The sequence below is a fragment of the Chinchilla lanigera genome, unplaced genomic scaffold (assembly GCF_000276665.1).
Source record: "Chinchilla lanigera isolate Chin_1 unplaced genomic scaffold, ChiLan1.0 scaffold00085, whole genome shotgun sequence".
Lineage (NCBI taxonomy): Eukaryota > Metazoa > Chordata > Mammalia > Rodentia > Chinchillidae > Chinchilla > Chinchilla lanigera.
Window position 1 is genome coordinate 4,194,280 of NW_004955486.1, and position 14,440 is coordinate 4,208,719.

The 14,440-nt window shown below is 59.7% G+C and overlaps 1 protein-coding gene across 2 annotated transcripts; it reads left to right on the forward strand.

Moving 5' to 3' along the window:
* The first annotated feature begins 288 nt into the window (after positions 1–288).
* Slc2a5 (solute carrier family 2 (facilitated glucose/fructose transporter), member 5) lies at positions 289–14,289 on the forward strand. 2 transcript variants are annotated; one of them, XM_013504322.1, is made up of 14 exons: positions 289–380; positions 554–660; positions 2,066–2,130; positions 5,743–5,841; positions 6,233–6,393; positions 7,293–7,417; positions 8,831–8,983; positions 11,049–11,174; positions 11,263–11,450; positions 11,539–11,649; positions 12,267–12,368; positions 12,875–12,950; positions 13,315–13,442; positions 13,523–14,289. In XM_013504322.1, the coding sequence occupies exons 3-14, from the start codon at positions 2,095–2,097 to the stop codon at positions 13,724–13,726; spliced, it is 1,509 nt and encodes a 502-aa protein (XP_013359776.1). In that variant the 5' UTR covers positions 289–380; positions 554–660; positions 2,066–2,094; the 3' UTR covers positions 13,727–14,289. The 2 variants fall into 2 exon arrangements, with proteins under 2 accessions (XP_013359776.1, XP_005404101.1); XM_005404044.2 differs by having other exon boundaries at positions 342–426.
* The last annotated feature ends 151 nt before the right edge of the window (positions 14,290–14,440 follow it).

A 14,440-nucleotide genomic window follows, 5' to 3' on the forward strand; every position in this document is an offset into this window, starting at 1 on the left:
GTGTAATTCAGGCTGGCCTCGAACTCGCAGCGATCCTCCTGCTTCAGCCTCCCACATGCTGGGACTAAAATCCCAGCGTTAGTGTCCTTTTAAATCCCAAAGCGAGAAGAGGCTGCAGGGGTCAGAGTGGACATCATTGTCCCGCGGCAGGGCCGAGCCGGGAGGGTCAAGGACTCTGGGAAACCCGAGGGTCACGGCCCGACCCGGAATCAGGAACGAAAGGTCCTCGCCGCCCCTCCTGGAACCCAGTTGGGACGCAGCCCGGCAGAGGGGACCCCGCAGCAACCGGCACAGCCCGCCCCGCCCCCGCCCTGCCCCCCGCGCGCGCTCCTGGGCGTTGGTGGCGTTAGTGCCCGCGGTCCCGGGACAGCAGGAAGCAGGTACTGCTGCGCGCCTGAGACGGGACCCTAGTCCTCCGCGTCCCAGGTCCCAGCTGGGGAAGTCGAGGCAGGGCCGGGGGGCGGGGGCTCAGCTCACGACGCGGGGCGCAGGAAGCGCGAGACGTGAGCCAAGAAGCCAACCTCGGACTTCTTTTTTCTGTTTTAATTTCCAGACGACGTTTCCCTAAGTTCCTGAGTTGCCCACGCTGGGCTCAAACTTGCGATCCTGATCCTCCTGCTTCAGCCTCGCAGAGTGCTGGGATTACAGACGCGCCCGCAGGTCAGGCTCTGACAGCTCTTTGTTGAAACTGGCGCCTTTCCTTCCTCTCACCCCCAGTCGGCGGCCCCGCCCCCGTGACGGTGATTTCCCTTCGGAGAATTTCCCCGATGCTGTGAACTCATCTGCAGCCTCTAGTCTTGCGGCTCCTTAGCCGGAGACCCTCACGTTAGGGCCAGGACAGGAGAAGACAGGCAGTGAGTGACGCTGGTGGATGGACGCCCAGGCCTCCAGGAGCAGGGACAGTCGCCGCGCGCTGCGTCCTCACAGTCCCCGTCCCCAGCCGGCAGCCGCTCTGCCGGGTGGGCGGGCGGAAAGGACTCAGGCGCTGGCCTGCGCCAGGGCGATTCACGCCGGCGGGGCACCTTAAAGACAGAAGCCAGGGCAAGGGGACTTTGCTCCGCATGCGGCCACTTGGCTGTGGTGGCTCAGGGCAGCCGAGCACGCGTCCCCCACGGGGACTGCTCTCCCTGTCCTGCTCGCAAAGGGATTCCGGGAGTTGCGCTTCCCCAAATCAGTGCACACACAGAAAATCTATCTCGAGGCCGCCGAGTTCCTCAGGCAGGAAAATGCCCCGTAATCTCCACAGTACTTCAGCGTGGGCATGTTGTGCTTTAATAAGAAAATTAGTACTAACTGCCAGCCAGGTACAGTGGCATCCACCTGTAAGCTCAGCAGTCTGGCTGGCTGAGGCAGGAGGGTTCCCCATTCGAGGGCAGCCAGGGCAATTAGCAACTTAGCAACACCGTATCTCAAAATTTAAAAAAAAAAAAAAAAAGAAAGAGAGGAAATTAATACGGCTGGGGATGTAGCTCAGTGCAGTGGTCCTGAGTTCAATCCCCAGTACTGCAAAAGAAAATAAGAAACTCTGCCCCAGGTCTCTTCCCTGGGCCTGGGGGTGTAGGTCAGTGTTAGAGCAGGTACTTAGCATGTTCAAGGCCCCGAGTTCAATCCCCAGCACCGAAAAAGGGGGAAAAACTGAGTCCACACTCAAGAGAATCAGGGGCACCTCCTGGCAGGTCCCCAGTCCCTGCTGTCCTGTGGGGTCAGGACAGCGGCTGCTGTACGAGCGCTCCTGCCTGAAATACCCTGGCAGTCGCCGCCCGGGGCCTGCCCTGTGGGACCAGGGGGCGAAGAGCACACCACAGACAGGCAGGCAGGACGCATCATTTTTTTGTTTTTGTTTTTTGGGGAGTACCGAAAATCAAACTCAGGACCTTGTGCTTGCCAGGCAGGCGCTGTGCAGCTGAGCTATGTCCCCAGCCCCAGGAAGCTCCCTTTAAAAGCAGAAGTGAAATTGAGGCAGCTCGGGTGCGGAAGGGGTTATTCAGACTCGGACTGGCCATAAAAATGCAATTGGCTGTGCGCCGGTGGCCAAAGTGCACCGCTCGTCTTCCTCCCTGTGCAGTTGACGCTACTTAGAGGAGCAGGACAACGATGGAGCAGCCCGCGGACCCGCAGAAGAGGAAAGGGGTGAGTGCCCTTGGGGCCTCCTAGGAGTGGCAGAGCCTGCTCAGGGCTGGGAAGGACCCAGGGACCTGCCCCTCGGGCCACCTGGCCCCTGGGCCGGGCCGCAGAGGTGAGGTTTCTCACAGGTGTCTTTGAGAATCATTCTACCGGAACAGCTGTTGAAGGCGCCCGTCAGCAGGGCTGGGTGGGGCACACTGCCATCCCAGCATTTAGGGAGGCTGAGGCAGGAGGACCACAAGTTCAAGGCCAGCCTGGCGACACAGTAAGAAAACATCTCCCCCCCCCAAAAAAAAAAAAGAATTAACACTCAAAGAATTGCATTTTATTCACCACAATAGCATCTGCTTGGAGTACACATTTTTTCTTTTTGTTTGTTTGTTTGTTTTTCAAGACAGAGTCTTTCTGCGTAGTCCAGGCTGGCCTTGAACTCACTATGCAGCCCCGGCTGGCCTCAAACTCAGAGCCATCCCTCCTGCCTCAGCCTCCCAAGTGCTGGGATGACAGGCGTGCACCACCTCGCCCTGCTTGGAGCACACATTTGTGCAGGAGATTCTGTGTTCAGGCGCAGGTGTGAGCTGCTTGCTGTGGGGGCTGAGACCTCCTCGGTATCATGGGAACCTAGGGCGGGTACCGAGGGAGAAGCACCTGCTGTTTGCTCTCCCGCAGGCACCTCTGCTCTGAGACGTGCGCAAGTTGTTTAGCTGTCCCGCACCTTGGCTGTCTGGCCTGTAGAATGGGAATAATTGATCACCCTCCACCTCCTGGGCACTGGGACGACTGACTAAGAGGACAGTGCATGTAAAGTGCCCAGCACACGCTGAACACTCCCCTAAGTGACTGCAGCCTTCCAGCACGACCACCGTGGCCCTGAGGGGTAGTTCCCCGTGGCAGGGCTGTCCTGTGTCACAGGGTGCTTAGTGGAGCCGCAGTCCCAGGCCACAAGACCCTCCTGCATCTTCTCCCACATATGACAAGCTCCTAATGTCCCCTAGAGGGCAGGAAACGCCTAGCCTTTCAAGTCACTGTGTTTAGAGTTCACCAAACACCTCCGCTGGGATTATGTTGTTTGGATTTCACAAGAAAGTATCAGTGCCAGGTGTGGTGGCACACGCCTGTCACCCCAGCACTTGGGAGGCTGAGGCAGGAGGATCACTGAGAGCTCCCAGGCAGCCTGGGCTCCATAGGGAGTTCAAGGCCAGCCCGAGCTACACACCGAGACCCTGTCTCAACAACAACAAAAACAGTCGTGTTGCATAATTTCCCTTGTTTGTGGAATCTAAAAAAAGCCGAACTCAGGGAAGCAGAACAGAGCAGCTGTTGCCAGGGCCCAGGGAGAGGGAGAGTGCGGGGAGGGTGCAAAGTTTCCCCTGCGCTGGACTGACCAGCAGTCCTGTCTGGGGTGCTCAGCCGTGGTTAATGACTCCGTCTCAGGCTCTTGACATGTGCTGCTGTGCAGCGTGGATCCTCCGGCCTGCCCACACCTGTGCGTGGGCGAGCGAAGGCCTTCCAGACAGAGGCATCTCAGTTTAGGATGAGGTTGCGGGCCGGGGATATAGCTCAGCAGCACGAGCACCTGCCTGGCAAGCGCAAGGTCCCGCGTTAGATTTCCAGTACAAAAAAAAAAAAAGATAAGGTTGCACCCTGATAAATCCATTGTAAATTGAAACTATCCTAAACCAGGCATGGTGGCGCATGCCTGTCATCCCAGCACTCTGGAGGCTGAGGCAGGAGCGCTGCCGTGTGTGGGTTACAGGTATGCGCCACCACACCCAGCCTTGCACTCTATTCCTCTTGTGTGTGCTTTGAATGTCTGCCTAGAAAATCCTTGTATGCAGAAAGGAAGGAAGGGAGGCAGAGACCGAGGGAGGGAAGAAAGAAGGAAGGAAGGAAGAGAAAGGGCAAGTGGCACTTGTCTGTGACCCCAGCAGCTGGGCAGCCGAGGCAGGATAATCCAAACTTTGGTGCCCATAGGCCTATCTCAAAATTTAAACATTACAAAGGACCGGGATGTAGTTCAGCGTGGGAGCATTTGCCTAGTATGTGGGAAGCCGGGGTTCAAAGCCAATGCCATAAAAAATAGGCAGGAAGGGAGGGAGGGAGGGAGGGAAGGAAGAAGGAAGGGATGGAAGAAGGGGAAGGAAAAGAAGGAAAAAAAAAAAGAAACCAAGTAAAACTCAACCCTTCTCATTTGACTGAGACACTCTTGTTTCACCAAATGGGAGGACGGTGGAAACTCACTCACTGCTCTCCGCAAGCTACAGCGGGGCTCATGCAGCAGGGTCCTCTGGCAGGGAAGGCTGGCGGGTACGGAGAAGCCCTGCCAGCCGCACACCACCCTGGGGCCGCCGGGGACAGGAGGCGCAGGTGACAGTGTGCGGGGAAGGTCGGGTCCTGGCACCTCCGTGCACTCACATGCGCGGGACCTCTGGCTCAGCACTGCCCATCTGGCTGGCTTTGGGCATCCGTCCATCCATCCATCCGTCTGTCCGCCCGTCCACCTATCCACTCATTCAGCACAGTGAGCTGCATGGTGTTTAAGTGCTGAGGACTCAGTTCTCCTGCTTCACTTTGTTTGGAAAGAGGGGAGGGAGGGAAGGAGGAAGGATGAAACCATTGATCCAAGCCCCCTTCGAATCCCCTTCCCGGAAAGATGGCAGCAACCAAAGCCACCACTTCCCTCCCGCAGCCAGGCACCTCCTGGGCACCAGTGGTGGCGACCAGGGTTCTTGGGTGTCCACAGGTTTCCTGGAAAGCAAAGGGTGGGGCCAGGCCAGAAATAATTCAGGCTGGCCTTGAACTCATATGTAGCCAGGCTGCCCTGGAACTCCCAGCAATCTTCCTGCCTCAGCCTCCCAAGTGCTGGGGTTACAGGTATGTGCCACCACACCCAGCCTTGCACTCTATTCCTCTTGTGTGTGCTTTGAATGTTTGCCTAGAAAATCCTTGTATGCAGAAAGGAAGGAAGGGAGGGAGAGACCGAGGGAGGGAAGAAAGGAGGAAGGAAGGAAGGAAGAGAAAGGGCAAGTGGCATTTGTCTGTGATCCCAGCAGTTGGGCAGCCAAGGCAGGATAATCCAAAATTTGGTGCCCCAGCACTTGGGAGGCTGAGGCAGGAAGATTGCTGGGAGTTCCAGGGCAGCCTGGCTACATAGCGAGTTCAAGGCCAGCCTGAATTATATAGTAAGACCGTTTCCCGTCTTTCCCTTTGAATTTGGGGGTTTGTCTTGGACAGCGCCCGAGCCCATCAACGCGTGCTCCATGGGGTGCTGGATTTGGTTTCTTTCTGGCCCGGTGGTTCTCACAGGGGGGCAGCTCCACACCCCACCCAGGGGCCTGGAGACCTCTGGGCATCGCAGTTGGGAAGAGGGTGCCCCGCATCTAAAGAGCGGAGAGCCGGGGTGCTGTCCACGACCCACGTGCACGGGACGGGCCCTGGCGCGAGGATTACCAGGGCCCAAAGCGCCCAGAAGCCGCGATTATCACCTGGGCGGGTAAAGCGCGTTCGGGGCCGGTACAGGCTGAGGGCCCGCAGAGCCGAGGCCAGGGCGTCGCTGCTCCAGGGGAACTGAGGCCGGGCCGGCACCCTGCTGCCCCCGACCTGCGCCCTCCCCCGCAGAGGCTGACGCTCGTGCTCGCCCTGGCCACGCTGGTCGCCGCCTTTGGCTCGTCCTTCCAGTATGGGTACAACGTGTCCGCGGTCAACTCGCCCTCCCAGGTAGGTCTGGCTCGGGAGCGGACGGGCCCCTGATGCGCGTGGCACAGACCAGGGGGCACAGGCACGGGCGGGGCGCCCAGGTCCCCAGTCTCCGCTTCGGGGGGACACGCAGGAGCCGGGCCCTCCCGCCCTCCAGGAGGCCCCAGTCACTGCAGTGTGGGCAGTGGCATCCCACAGCCCAGAGCCCGGTACCACCGCAAGTGCGCTGCCCGGGACCCGGTGTCCCAGCCCCATCCCGCTTCCTGATGTCACCACCTCTGTGCGCGGGAACACACACACACACACACACACACACACACACACACACACACACACGGTGTCCCACCGGCTTCCCTCGTTCCTTCTGCAAAGCCAGAGGGGGTGATTCTGGCCCTGTGTTCTCTGTCCCCAGTTCATGCAGCAGTTTTACAATGAAACCCACTACAACCGCACCGGGGAGTTCATGAAGCCCATCTCCCTCACCCTGCTGTGGTCCCTGACGGTGTCCATGTTCCCCTTCGGGGGCTTCCTCGGGTCCCTCCTGGTCGGGCCCTTGGTGAATAAACTCGGCAGGTAATGGAGGGGGGTTTCAACCCAGGAATTCATAGACCCCCCATTGTCCGGGTTCGTTCATTTGTTTTATAGCCCCGGGGGTTGAACCCAGGACCTCACACAAGCTAGGCGAGCACTCGACCCCTGAGCTACATCCCCAGCCCTTTCTACTTACTTATTTTTTAATTTTTATTTTGAGGCAGAGTCTCGCTACGTTGCTCAGGCTGGACTCCAATTTACAATCCTCCTGCCTCAGCCTTGCAAGTTGCTGGGTTTGCAGGGGTGCAGCACCACATTTGGTTCCCCCCAAAATAAACTTGAACATGATAAATACATTAATGATTTTATGTATCATGTTGAATCCAACCTCCTGCTATTTCACTTAGGATTTTTTTTTTTTTTTTTTTTTTATGTCTTTTTGAGACAGGGTCTCACTATGCAGTTCAGGCTGGCCTTGAGCTCACTTGGTAGCCTAGGCTGGTCTCGAACTTGCAACGCTCCTCCTGCCTCAGCCTCCCGAGTACTGGGATTACAGGCGTGCGCCACCACGTCCGGCTCACTTAGGATTTTTGCAGCTGTGTTGATAACAGTGAGGGCAGCCTGTACTTTTCTTCTAATACCCTTACTCAGTTTGGGGTCCAAGGTTACACTGTGGTCACACATGATTTTAAAAGCCCTTTACCATATTTTAATAAGGGGCCTTTCCCCGTCATCACCCCGATGGCCCTGCATGGTGCTGCTACACTGAGAACCTCCTCACCCGGGGGGTGTGCCCGTCACCTCTACCAGTCTCTGGGCCCAGACAGCTGTCACTGGGGTGAAGCCACAGTGTAGACACCAGGGAGCGTTTGTTGAGTGAATGAATGAATGAGTGAGTGAGTGAATTCTTAAGCCAAACCACTTACTGTTTTTCTGGACAGGAAAGGCGCCCTGCTGTTCAACAACATCTTTTCCATTGTGCCCGCGATCTTGATGGGGTGCAGCAAGGTTGCCAAGTCCTTCGAGCTCATCATAATTTCCAGACTCCTGGTGGGCATCTGTGCAGGTAGGTGACGCCCCCAGGCCTTGCCAGTTGGCTACTTGGGACCCTCAAGAAGGAGGGAGGACCAGCTCCCGGGTCCAGCAAGCCCGGGCTGTCTGGCATAATAAGCACATTCAAGATCACCCTGCACCTCTTCCCTGGAAAAGGCGCTTGAGCCCCTGTGGGGTCCCCGCAGGTAGGGAGTGGGCACCTTCGCTATGGTCTTGCACATGCTAGGAGCTGCACCCCAGGCCAAGAAAGCTGATTTTCTTTGTTTGTTTTTTGAGACAGGGTCTTACTATGTAGTTCAGGCGGGCCTTGAACTCACCGGGTAGCCCAAACTGGCCTTGGACTCAAGATGATCCTCCTGCCTCAGCTTCCCCAGTGCTGAGATTACAGGCATGCACCACCACACCCAGCCAAGAAGCTGTTCTTGGAAACACACAGATGCAGAATCTGGAGCTCAGAAGGGTCTGTCTGATCCGATCCTTTATCTCAATATCAGTCTTTCCTGAAGTACAGGTCAGGACCAATTAGTGGCTGGTGACAGGACTGTCTCTTGAAACTTTTGCTTCAGTCATGTATCGGAGCAAGCGCAGGAGAACCAGGTTTTGGCGCTGCCTGTATTTCTATAGTTTTCTCTATGAGTTACGCTCATAATGTTTGAGAAACGAGCTAATACAAGAATAAATCCCGCTGCCAGCCCTGTGCTTTCCGATGGCTTTCGAATTCCTGTGTGTGCAGCTGCTGAGGGGCAGAGCTGGAGGCCAGCCTGGGCTCCACGGTGAGCTGCGCTTCCAGGTGCTCCCCAAGCCTGTCCTTAGACCCCTCTGTCCTGCAGGGGGAAGTTGGAGCGTCCCGAGAGAGGGGGCGCAGAAGTAGCGCAGGTGCCCCACAAAATGCAGATGATCCGCAACATCTGCCCTGCCAGAGTGAGTGTTAGTGTGGACCGATAACGGCGGCTTGAGGCTGTGGTCTCTGACACCGTGGATCCGGGGATGCACCACTCCCAAACACAGGAGTGTCCAGCTACATGTGGCCTCTCTTGGACCCAGACATCTGACGGGAACTGTGCCCCAGGCAACTCCAGGGAGGAACAAGAGCTCCCAGTCAGAAGCTTCCCTGGTCTGATTTCTCTCTCCTTAAAGTCTAAGGGACTAAGAATTAAAAGCGGTGCATGCCTGGAATCCTAGCACTGAGCAGGCTGAGGCAGGAGGATCACCAAGAGTGTGAGGCCAGCCTGGGCTACATAGTGAGTTCAAGGCAAGAAAGCCAAACTGAACCACATAGTGCGGCCCTCTCTCAAAAAATTAAAAAGGCATTTTCTTTCTCCACTTACTTTTGGAGGAAGTTCTGACTCAAATGAGGTGATTGCCGAGCGATTCTTTGAAGACTTCCCCCCTCCACACTGACCTTGCTCACTGCGTCCCCCCACAGGTGTGTCTTCCAATGTGGTCCCCATGTACTTAGGGGAGCTGGCCCCGAAACACCTGCGAGGGGCCATCGGGGTGGTGCCCCAGCTGTTCATCACCATCGGCATCCTGGTGGCCCAGCTGCTTGGTCTTCGGAGTGCCCTGGCGACCGAGAATGGTGAGTCGTGGACCCTCGGCACCCCCAGGTCTCCCCAGCCCGGCCCTGGGGCTGGTCTTTTCTCTCTGGCCCCTGGCTGTCCTGGAGCCCCAGTGTGATGCAAGCCGCAGTGTTGGGGTGCTGTTTGGCCCACCCCAGGCCCCGAATCAGAGCGTGGTGACAGATTGATGGGCTCAAGTGCCAGGCAGGACCGACTTCCCCTGGGCTGCTGTGTCTGTCCTCGGGCACCTGTGTGCCTTCACTGGGTCAGGGCTCCCCAGCGGTGCTGCCGCCCGGCGCTCTGTGATAGTCCCATTTCACAGACCGGAGACGGGGGCTGAGTCAGGACGACCCGGCCCACGGGCGGGGTACGGGAACCTGTGACTGGCATTGTTTCTGTGCCACCTGCCTTCTCCGCCGTGAGTCTCAAACCTCTGAAAGGGACACCAGCATCAATCCAGTCAGAGCCAAGAACGTGCTTCCAGCATCCAGGAGCACAGTCCTCTGTAGCAGTCTTTACTCCTCAGACTGTCCGGAAAAGCTCCTGCTGCCCTTACTCCCATTTTGCCAGTGCAGAGACCGAAGCTGGGCACTGTGTCCAAGGTCGACTTAGGATCTAAATCCAGCAGTGTGGGCCTGGGGCTGACCACGCCCACAGGATCCCAGCCGCCTCGGGCGTGGGACCCAGAGCCCATGCACAGGGCTCCCAGCCAGCAGGACGTGAGTGACAGACACACAGAGGACAGTGCTGGCCGGGGCCTGGGCAGAGGAGAGACAGGGAGAGAAGGGCGAAGGCGGGGAGGGGACAGACCCACCCCCTATCAGCAAGCCGGCCGAAGCCCATAACCCTGCCACGTCCCCAAATCCCCGGCACAGGAGGCTTTGGGGAACTCTAAACCATCACAGCGTCTAAACAAGGGCACTCCAGTAGGTGGGACCTGCTGTCAGAGACCAGAAGCATCTTCGGCGCTTGGGGCAGGCCTGACCGCCTTAACTTGGAGGCAAAGCGGGTGGGTCACACAGTTAGGAGCATTCGGCTCAGTCTGTCTGGGCCTGAGTCTCAGCTTTGCTCCCAAATGACCAAGCGGGCTCAGGAGGGACCGAATCCCCGCACCGCGCCACCCTGTCTCCGTGGGTAAAGCGGCGCTGAGCACGCTCCATCCCTCGCGCTAAGGATGCTGGGAAGAGAGTGGATCCCTGATGGTCAGCCGGGGCAGTGGCTGGCACAGAGATGCCCATGAGGGCCATGTGCTGTGGGCCCAGGACGAAAGGCAGGTGAGCTGTGGACACGGCCCCCCGAGAAGGGGCCCTAACTGCTCCTCGCTGATGTGGCCGTTTGCATCGCGAACCATGGCGGGTGTGCTCCACAACAGACACACACGGGAGAGAAGCAGGAGGAGGAGAAAGGCACAAAAAGGGAAACAGAAGCACCACCCTCCCCCCCCCCCGCCGTGACCACGGCCTGTCCAGAAAGAGCCCTCTGCACCCCCACAGCCAGCCGTGAGCCCTCAGCCACGCCCTCCCCTCCCCGAGGCGCCACTCTGTGACATCCACAGCCACCGCGTCCTGGCTTGTGCCTTGGTTTCCCCACCTTGGTGACGATGGGGTTAATGTAACATCTCCCTGATCCCGACCCGGAGGAGACTGGGGAGATGCAGACGCGTCTGCCGGTGTGGCAGCTGCCCTCGCTGACATCGCAGTGTGGAATTCCCCTTCCTGCACACGCCACAGCCGGTGTGTCCACCCCGCGCAGGACGTTAAGGACGTTCTGACTGTTTCCATCTCAGCTGTCCTGATAGCCCAGGCACAAGCTTCTCTGAGCATGCGCTTGGGGTGGGGCGGCCAGGTTAGCCGGAGTGTGCCGGCTCGCTGGCTCCTGCCAGCTGTGCCCTGAGGACCCTGGGCGACAGGTGGAGGCCTCCCTTGTTTCTACGTTCTCATGGGCTTTTTCCTTTTGCCGGTCAGTAGGTGTCCCCTGGCCTGTCACCCCTTAGCTAAATAACCGCTGAGAGCAGTCTCAGCCCTCCTGGGGCCTGTGTCCTGGGCCGGGCTGGTGGTGGCCTCTGTGACACCCCCTTGCTTGCAGGCTGGCCCATCCTCCTGGGGCTGACCGGGGTCCCCGCGGCACTGGAGCTGCTCCTGCTGCCCTTCTTCCCTGAGAGCCCGAGGTACCTGCTGATTCAGAAGCGGGATGAAGACGCTGCCAGGAAAGGTGCGCTGGCCCGGGGAGGTGGTGGCCCTGGCTCCTTGCTCCCCCACAGCCCGGGCCGATGCCCTCTGCTCACTCATGGCCCCCGCAGCACTGCAGAGGCTGCGTGGCTGGGACAATGTAACGGAGGACATGGAGGAGATCCGGCAGGAGGACCAGGCCGAGAAGGCGGCCGGCTCCATCTCCGTGCGGAAGCTGTTCCAACTGCGCTCCCTGCGTTGGCAACTCATCTCCATCGTGGTCCTCATGGGCGGCCAGCAGCTGTCGGGAGTGAACGCGGTACGGGGTGGCCCGCGGCGGCCCTGTGCGGGGGACAGTCCCCTCTCTGTCCCTGAGCCCTCTGCCAGCCCTGGCGATTGCTTCCCAGATCTACTACTACGCAGACCAGATCTACCTGAGCGCTGGAGTCAAGGCCGACGACGTCCAGTATGCGACGGTCGGCACGGGGGCCGTCAATGTGTTCATGACCATCTGCACCGTGAGTGCCCCGGCCCGCCGGGCCCGGGATCTGAGGTGGCAACGCCTGGCGAGGACCCTCACACCCCAGCCTCCCAGCTCTGCAGCCAGTGGGGAGCACCTGTGGTCCCCTGGGGATGGCAGCCCGGGCCTCACCCTGTGAGGTGGCTCTGCTCTGACCTCAGCACCGGGCTGCCGAGCTGTACCAGGCCTCGAAGGCCGGGACTGAGGGGACCCTGGGCGTGGGAGTCCCGGGGACACTGCCTAGAGCTCCGATGGGAGCCAGCCCTCCGTGTGGGGAGGCCCAGAGCATCCGGGTATCTGCGTGCAGTGCTCTGGGAACCCTTAGGTTTAGGGCTACAGGGTTAGAGAGCCCTAATTTCATTCAAGCGTGGGCAGCTGGAGTCCTGGAATGCTGCGTGGTTTGTGCACAAGTGTGCAATGAGCGTGCATTCTCATGCACACCCATGGGTAGACACATGGCCCTCAGGACCCTCAGAGGGTGGGGCTCTGCCTTGATGCGAATGCCCAGGCCAGGCACTGTGGCCCCTGCGGGCCCCGGACGCTGGCTCCTGAGCCCTGTGTGATCCCCCCGCCCGTCCTCCTCCTCTGCCTCCTCCCCGCCTCCTCATCGCCCAGGTGTTCGTGGTGGAGCTCTTAGGCCGGCGCCTGCTGCTGCTCCTCGGCTTCTCCAGCTGCCTCTTGGCCTGCGTGGTGCTCACGGTGGCCCTGGCACTGCAGGTGAGGAGCGACAGGAGCCAGGCGGCCCCACCTGCAAGGGACCCCAGGCCACCCTCACGTATGGAGAGGACAGGGCACAACAGCACAGATGCAACCTATCCGATGAGTGGGGACCCTGGTTCCATCCTCTCCCACCTAGTGGCCCACAGCCCCCTCTCAGATGCCTCCCCAGGGCTGGTGGAAGTGGTACCCATGATTGGGGAGCAGGAGCCAGGCCCTGCTTCTGGCACAGCACCTGGCCCTCCGGGGACCGAGGCTCCTGAAGTCCCCACTCCTGCTGGCTTTTGTGTTTTTTTGTTGTTGTTTTTTTTGAGACAACGTCCTGCTATGTAGTTCAGGCTGACCTCGAACTCCGGTTTGCTGGGGCCACAAGCAATTGGGTCACACTCGATTCTCCTGCCTCAGCCCCCAGTTTGCTGGGGTCACAAGCGTACGCCACCACACCTGGCTTCCTACCTTGTCTTTCTTTGCGAGGTGCTGACAGCTGCTTCCCCCCGACCCCACAGGACCAGCTGTCCTGGATGCCCTACCTCAGCATCGCATGCATCATCGTCTACGTCATAGGACATGCCATCGGGCCCAGTGCGTGACCCGGGGCTGGCTTCAGCGTTTCAGCGGCCTGTGCTGGCTCTGGGGAGGAACACACGTCCTTGCGGTGGCCTGTCCCCTCCCCCCGCTTGCACCAGGGCCAGGAGGGGCATAATTAGTGCAAACAGGAAATACGCCATGTGGACTGGAGCCTGCCAGCTGAGGGATGGGCAGGGTGACAGGACGGCAGCCACTGTGCTAGACAGATGCCCCACACCCCCAGACATCCCCAAGAACTGCCACTGCCCTTCCGCCAGCCCCTGCACCCCGATCCCCCTGGTCACTGAGGTGCACAGCCGGAGGACCTGGCCTGGCCACCCGCAGGGAGTCACCAACCGCTCCCCGCTCCTCCCCGCAGGCCCCATCCCCGCGCTGCTCGTCACCGAGATCTTCCTGCAGTCCTCGCGGGCGGCCGCCTTCATGGTCGGAGGCACCGTGCACTGGCTGTCCAACTTCGCCGTGGGCCTCATCTTCCCCTTCATCCAGGTGAGCGGGGCCCAGCCCGAGGCTTCTCCGCTCTGTCCCCGGCCGCGGGGCCGCGCTCACCGCCGCTCCCCGCCCCGCAGGAGGGCCTCGGGCCCTACAGCTTCATCATCTTCGCGGTGATCTGCCTGCTCACCACCATCTACATCTTCCTGGTCATCCCCGAGACCAAGAACAGGACCTTCGTCGAGATCAACCACACCTTCGCCAAGATGAACAAGGTGTCCAACTTCCACGACGACAAGGCGGAGCTGGCCGACCTCCCGCCGGCCGCCTCCATGCAGTGACGGAGCCCGGGAGGAGCCTGGTTCCTGGTCGGCCCACGATTTTTCCTGGGATTCGCTTCCTGACTTCCGGTTTTCTGTGACAGCCAGACCAGAGATGTGCGTGGGCTGGGATGCAGGCTGCGTGGCCGACCGCCCTGCCCAGCGGGGCCTGTGTGGCCAGCTTCTGTGCTGCCCTCGGTGCCCGCTGTGCCCTGCAGCCTGGCCAGCCGCCAGCCCGGAGCCCAGGACAGCCGCTTTGATGGGGCAGCCGGGGACAGATTTTCTAACCAAAGCAGCTACCGCAGGGCCAGAGGGGAGGAATTCAACTTCACCAGAGAAACCGGCCCTTCTCTGTGGCCCCTGTGAGCCTCCTGGGGCCCCTTGGGGCCCTGGCTTTTGGTCAGAGTTAAATTCAGGCTTTGACCCGAGCCCCATTGTGGAAATGCCCGTCTGGGAAAGTGGGGTGCCAGGAATATGGCACAGAGAAAGCTGGGGACCAGTGCCCGGGAGATAGCGCCTGAGCTGAGTGGAAATGGAGCTGTGTCTGTAAGTCAATAAAACGGATCTGACCACGTTGGCGGAGACACACGGGGCTGTTGAGCGGCTGGGGTGGGAGGGGCAGCCCTGCTCCGAGATACACGCGGCCCTCCCTGAGAGAGGAAGGCAGAGAGGGAGCACAGAGTCCTGCAAAGCTGGCACCTGCAAGGTCGCAGGGCACGGGTATCATGGGGTGGA

Coding starts and splice junctions, on each gene's coding strand:
- Slc2a5 (XM_013504322.1), top strand. CDS start 2,095: ATGGAGCAGCCCGCGGACCCGCAGAAGAGGAAAGGG. Junction 5,842..6,232: donor CGGTCAACTCGCCCTCCCAG/GTAGGTCTGGCT, acceptor CTCTGTCCCCAG/TTCATGCAGCAGTTTTACAA. Junction 12,951..13,314: donor AGGACATGCCATCGGGCCCA/GTGCGTGACCCG, acceptor TCCTCCCCGCAG/GCCCCATCCCCGCGCTGCTC.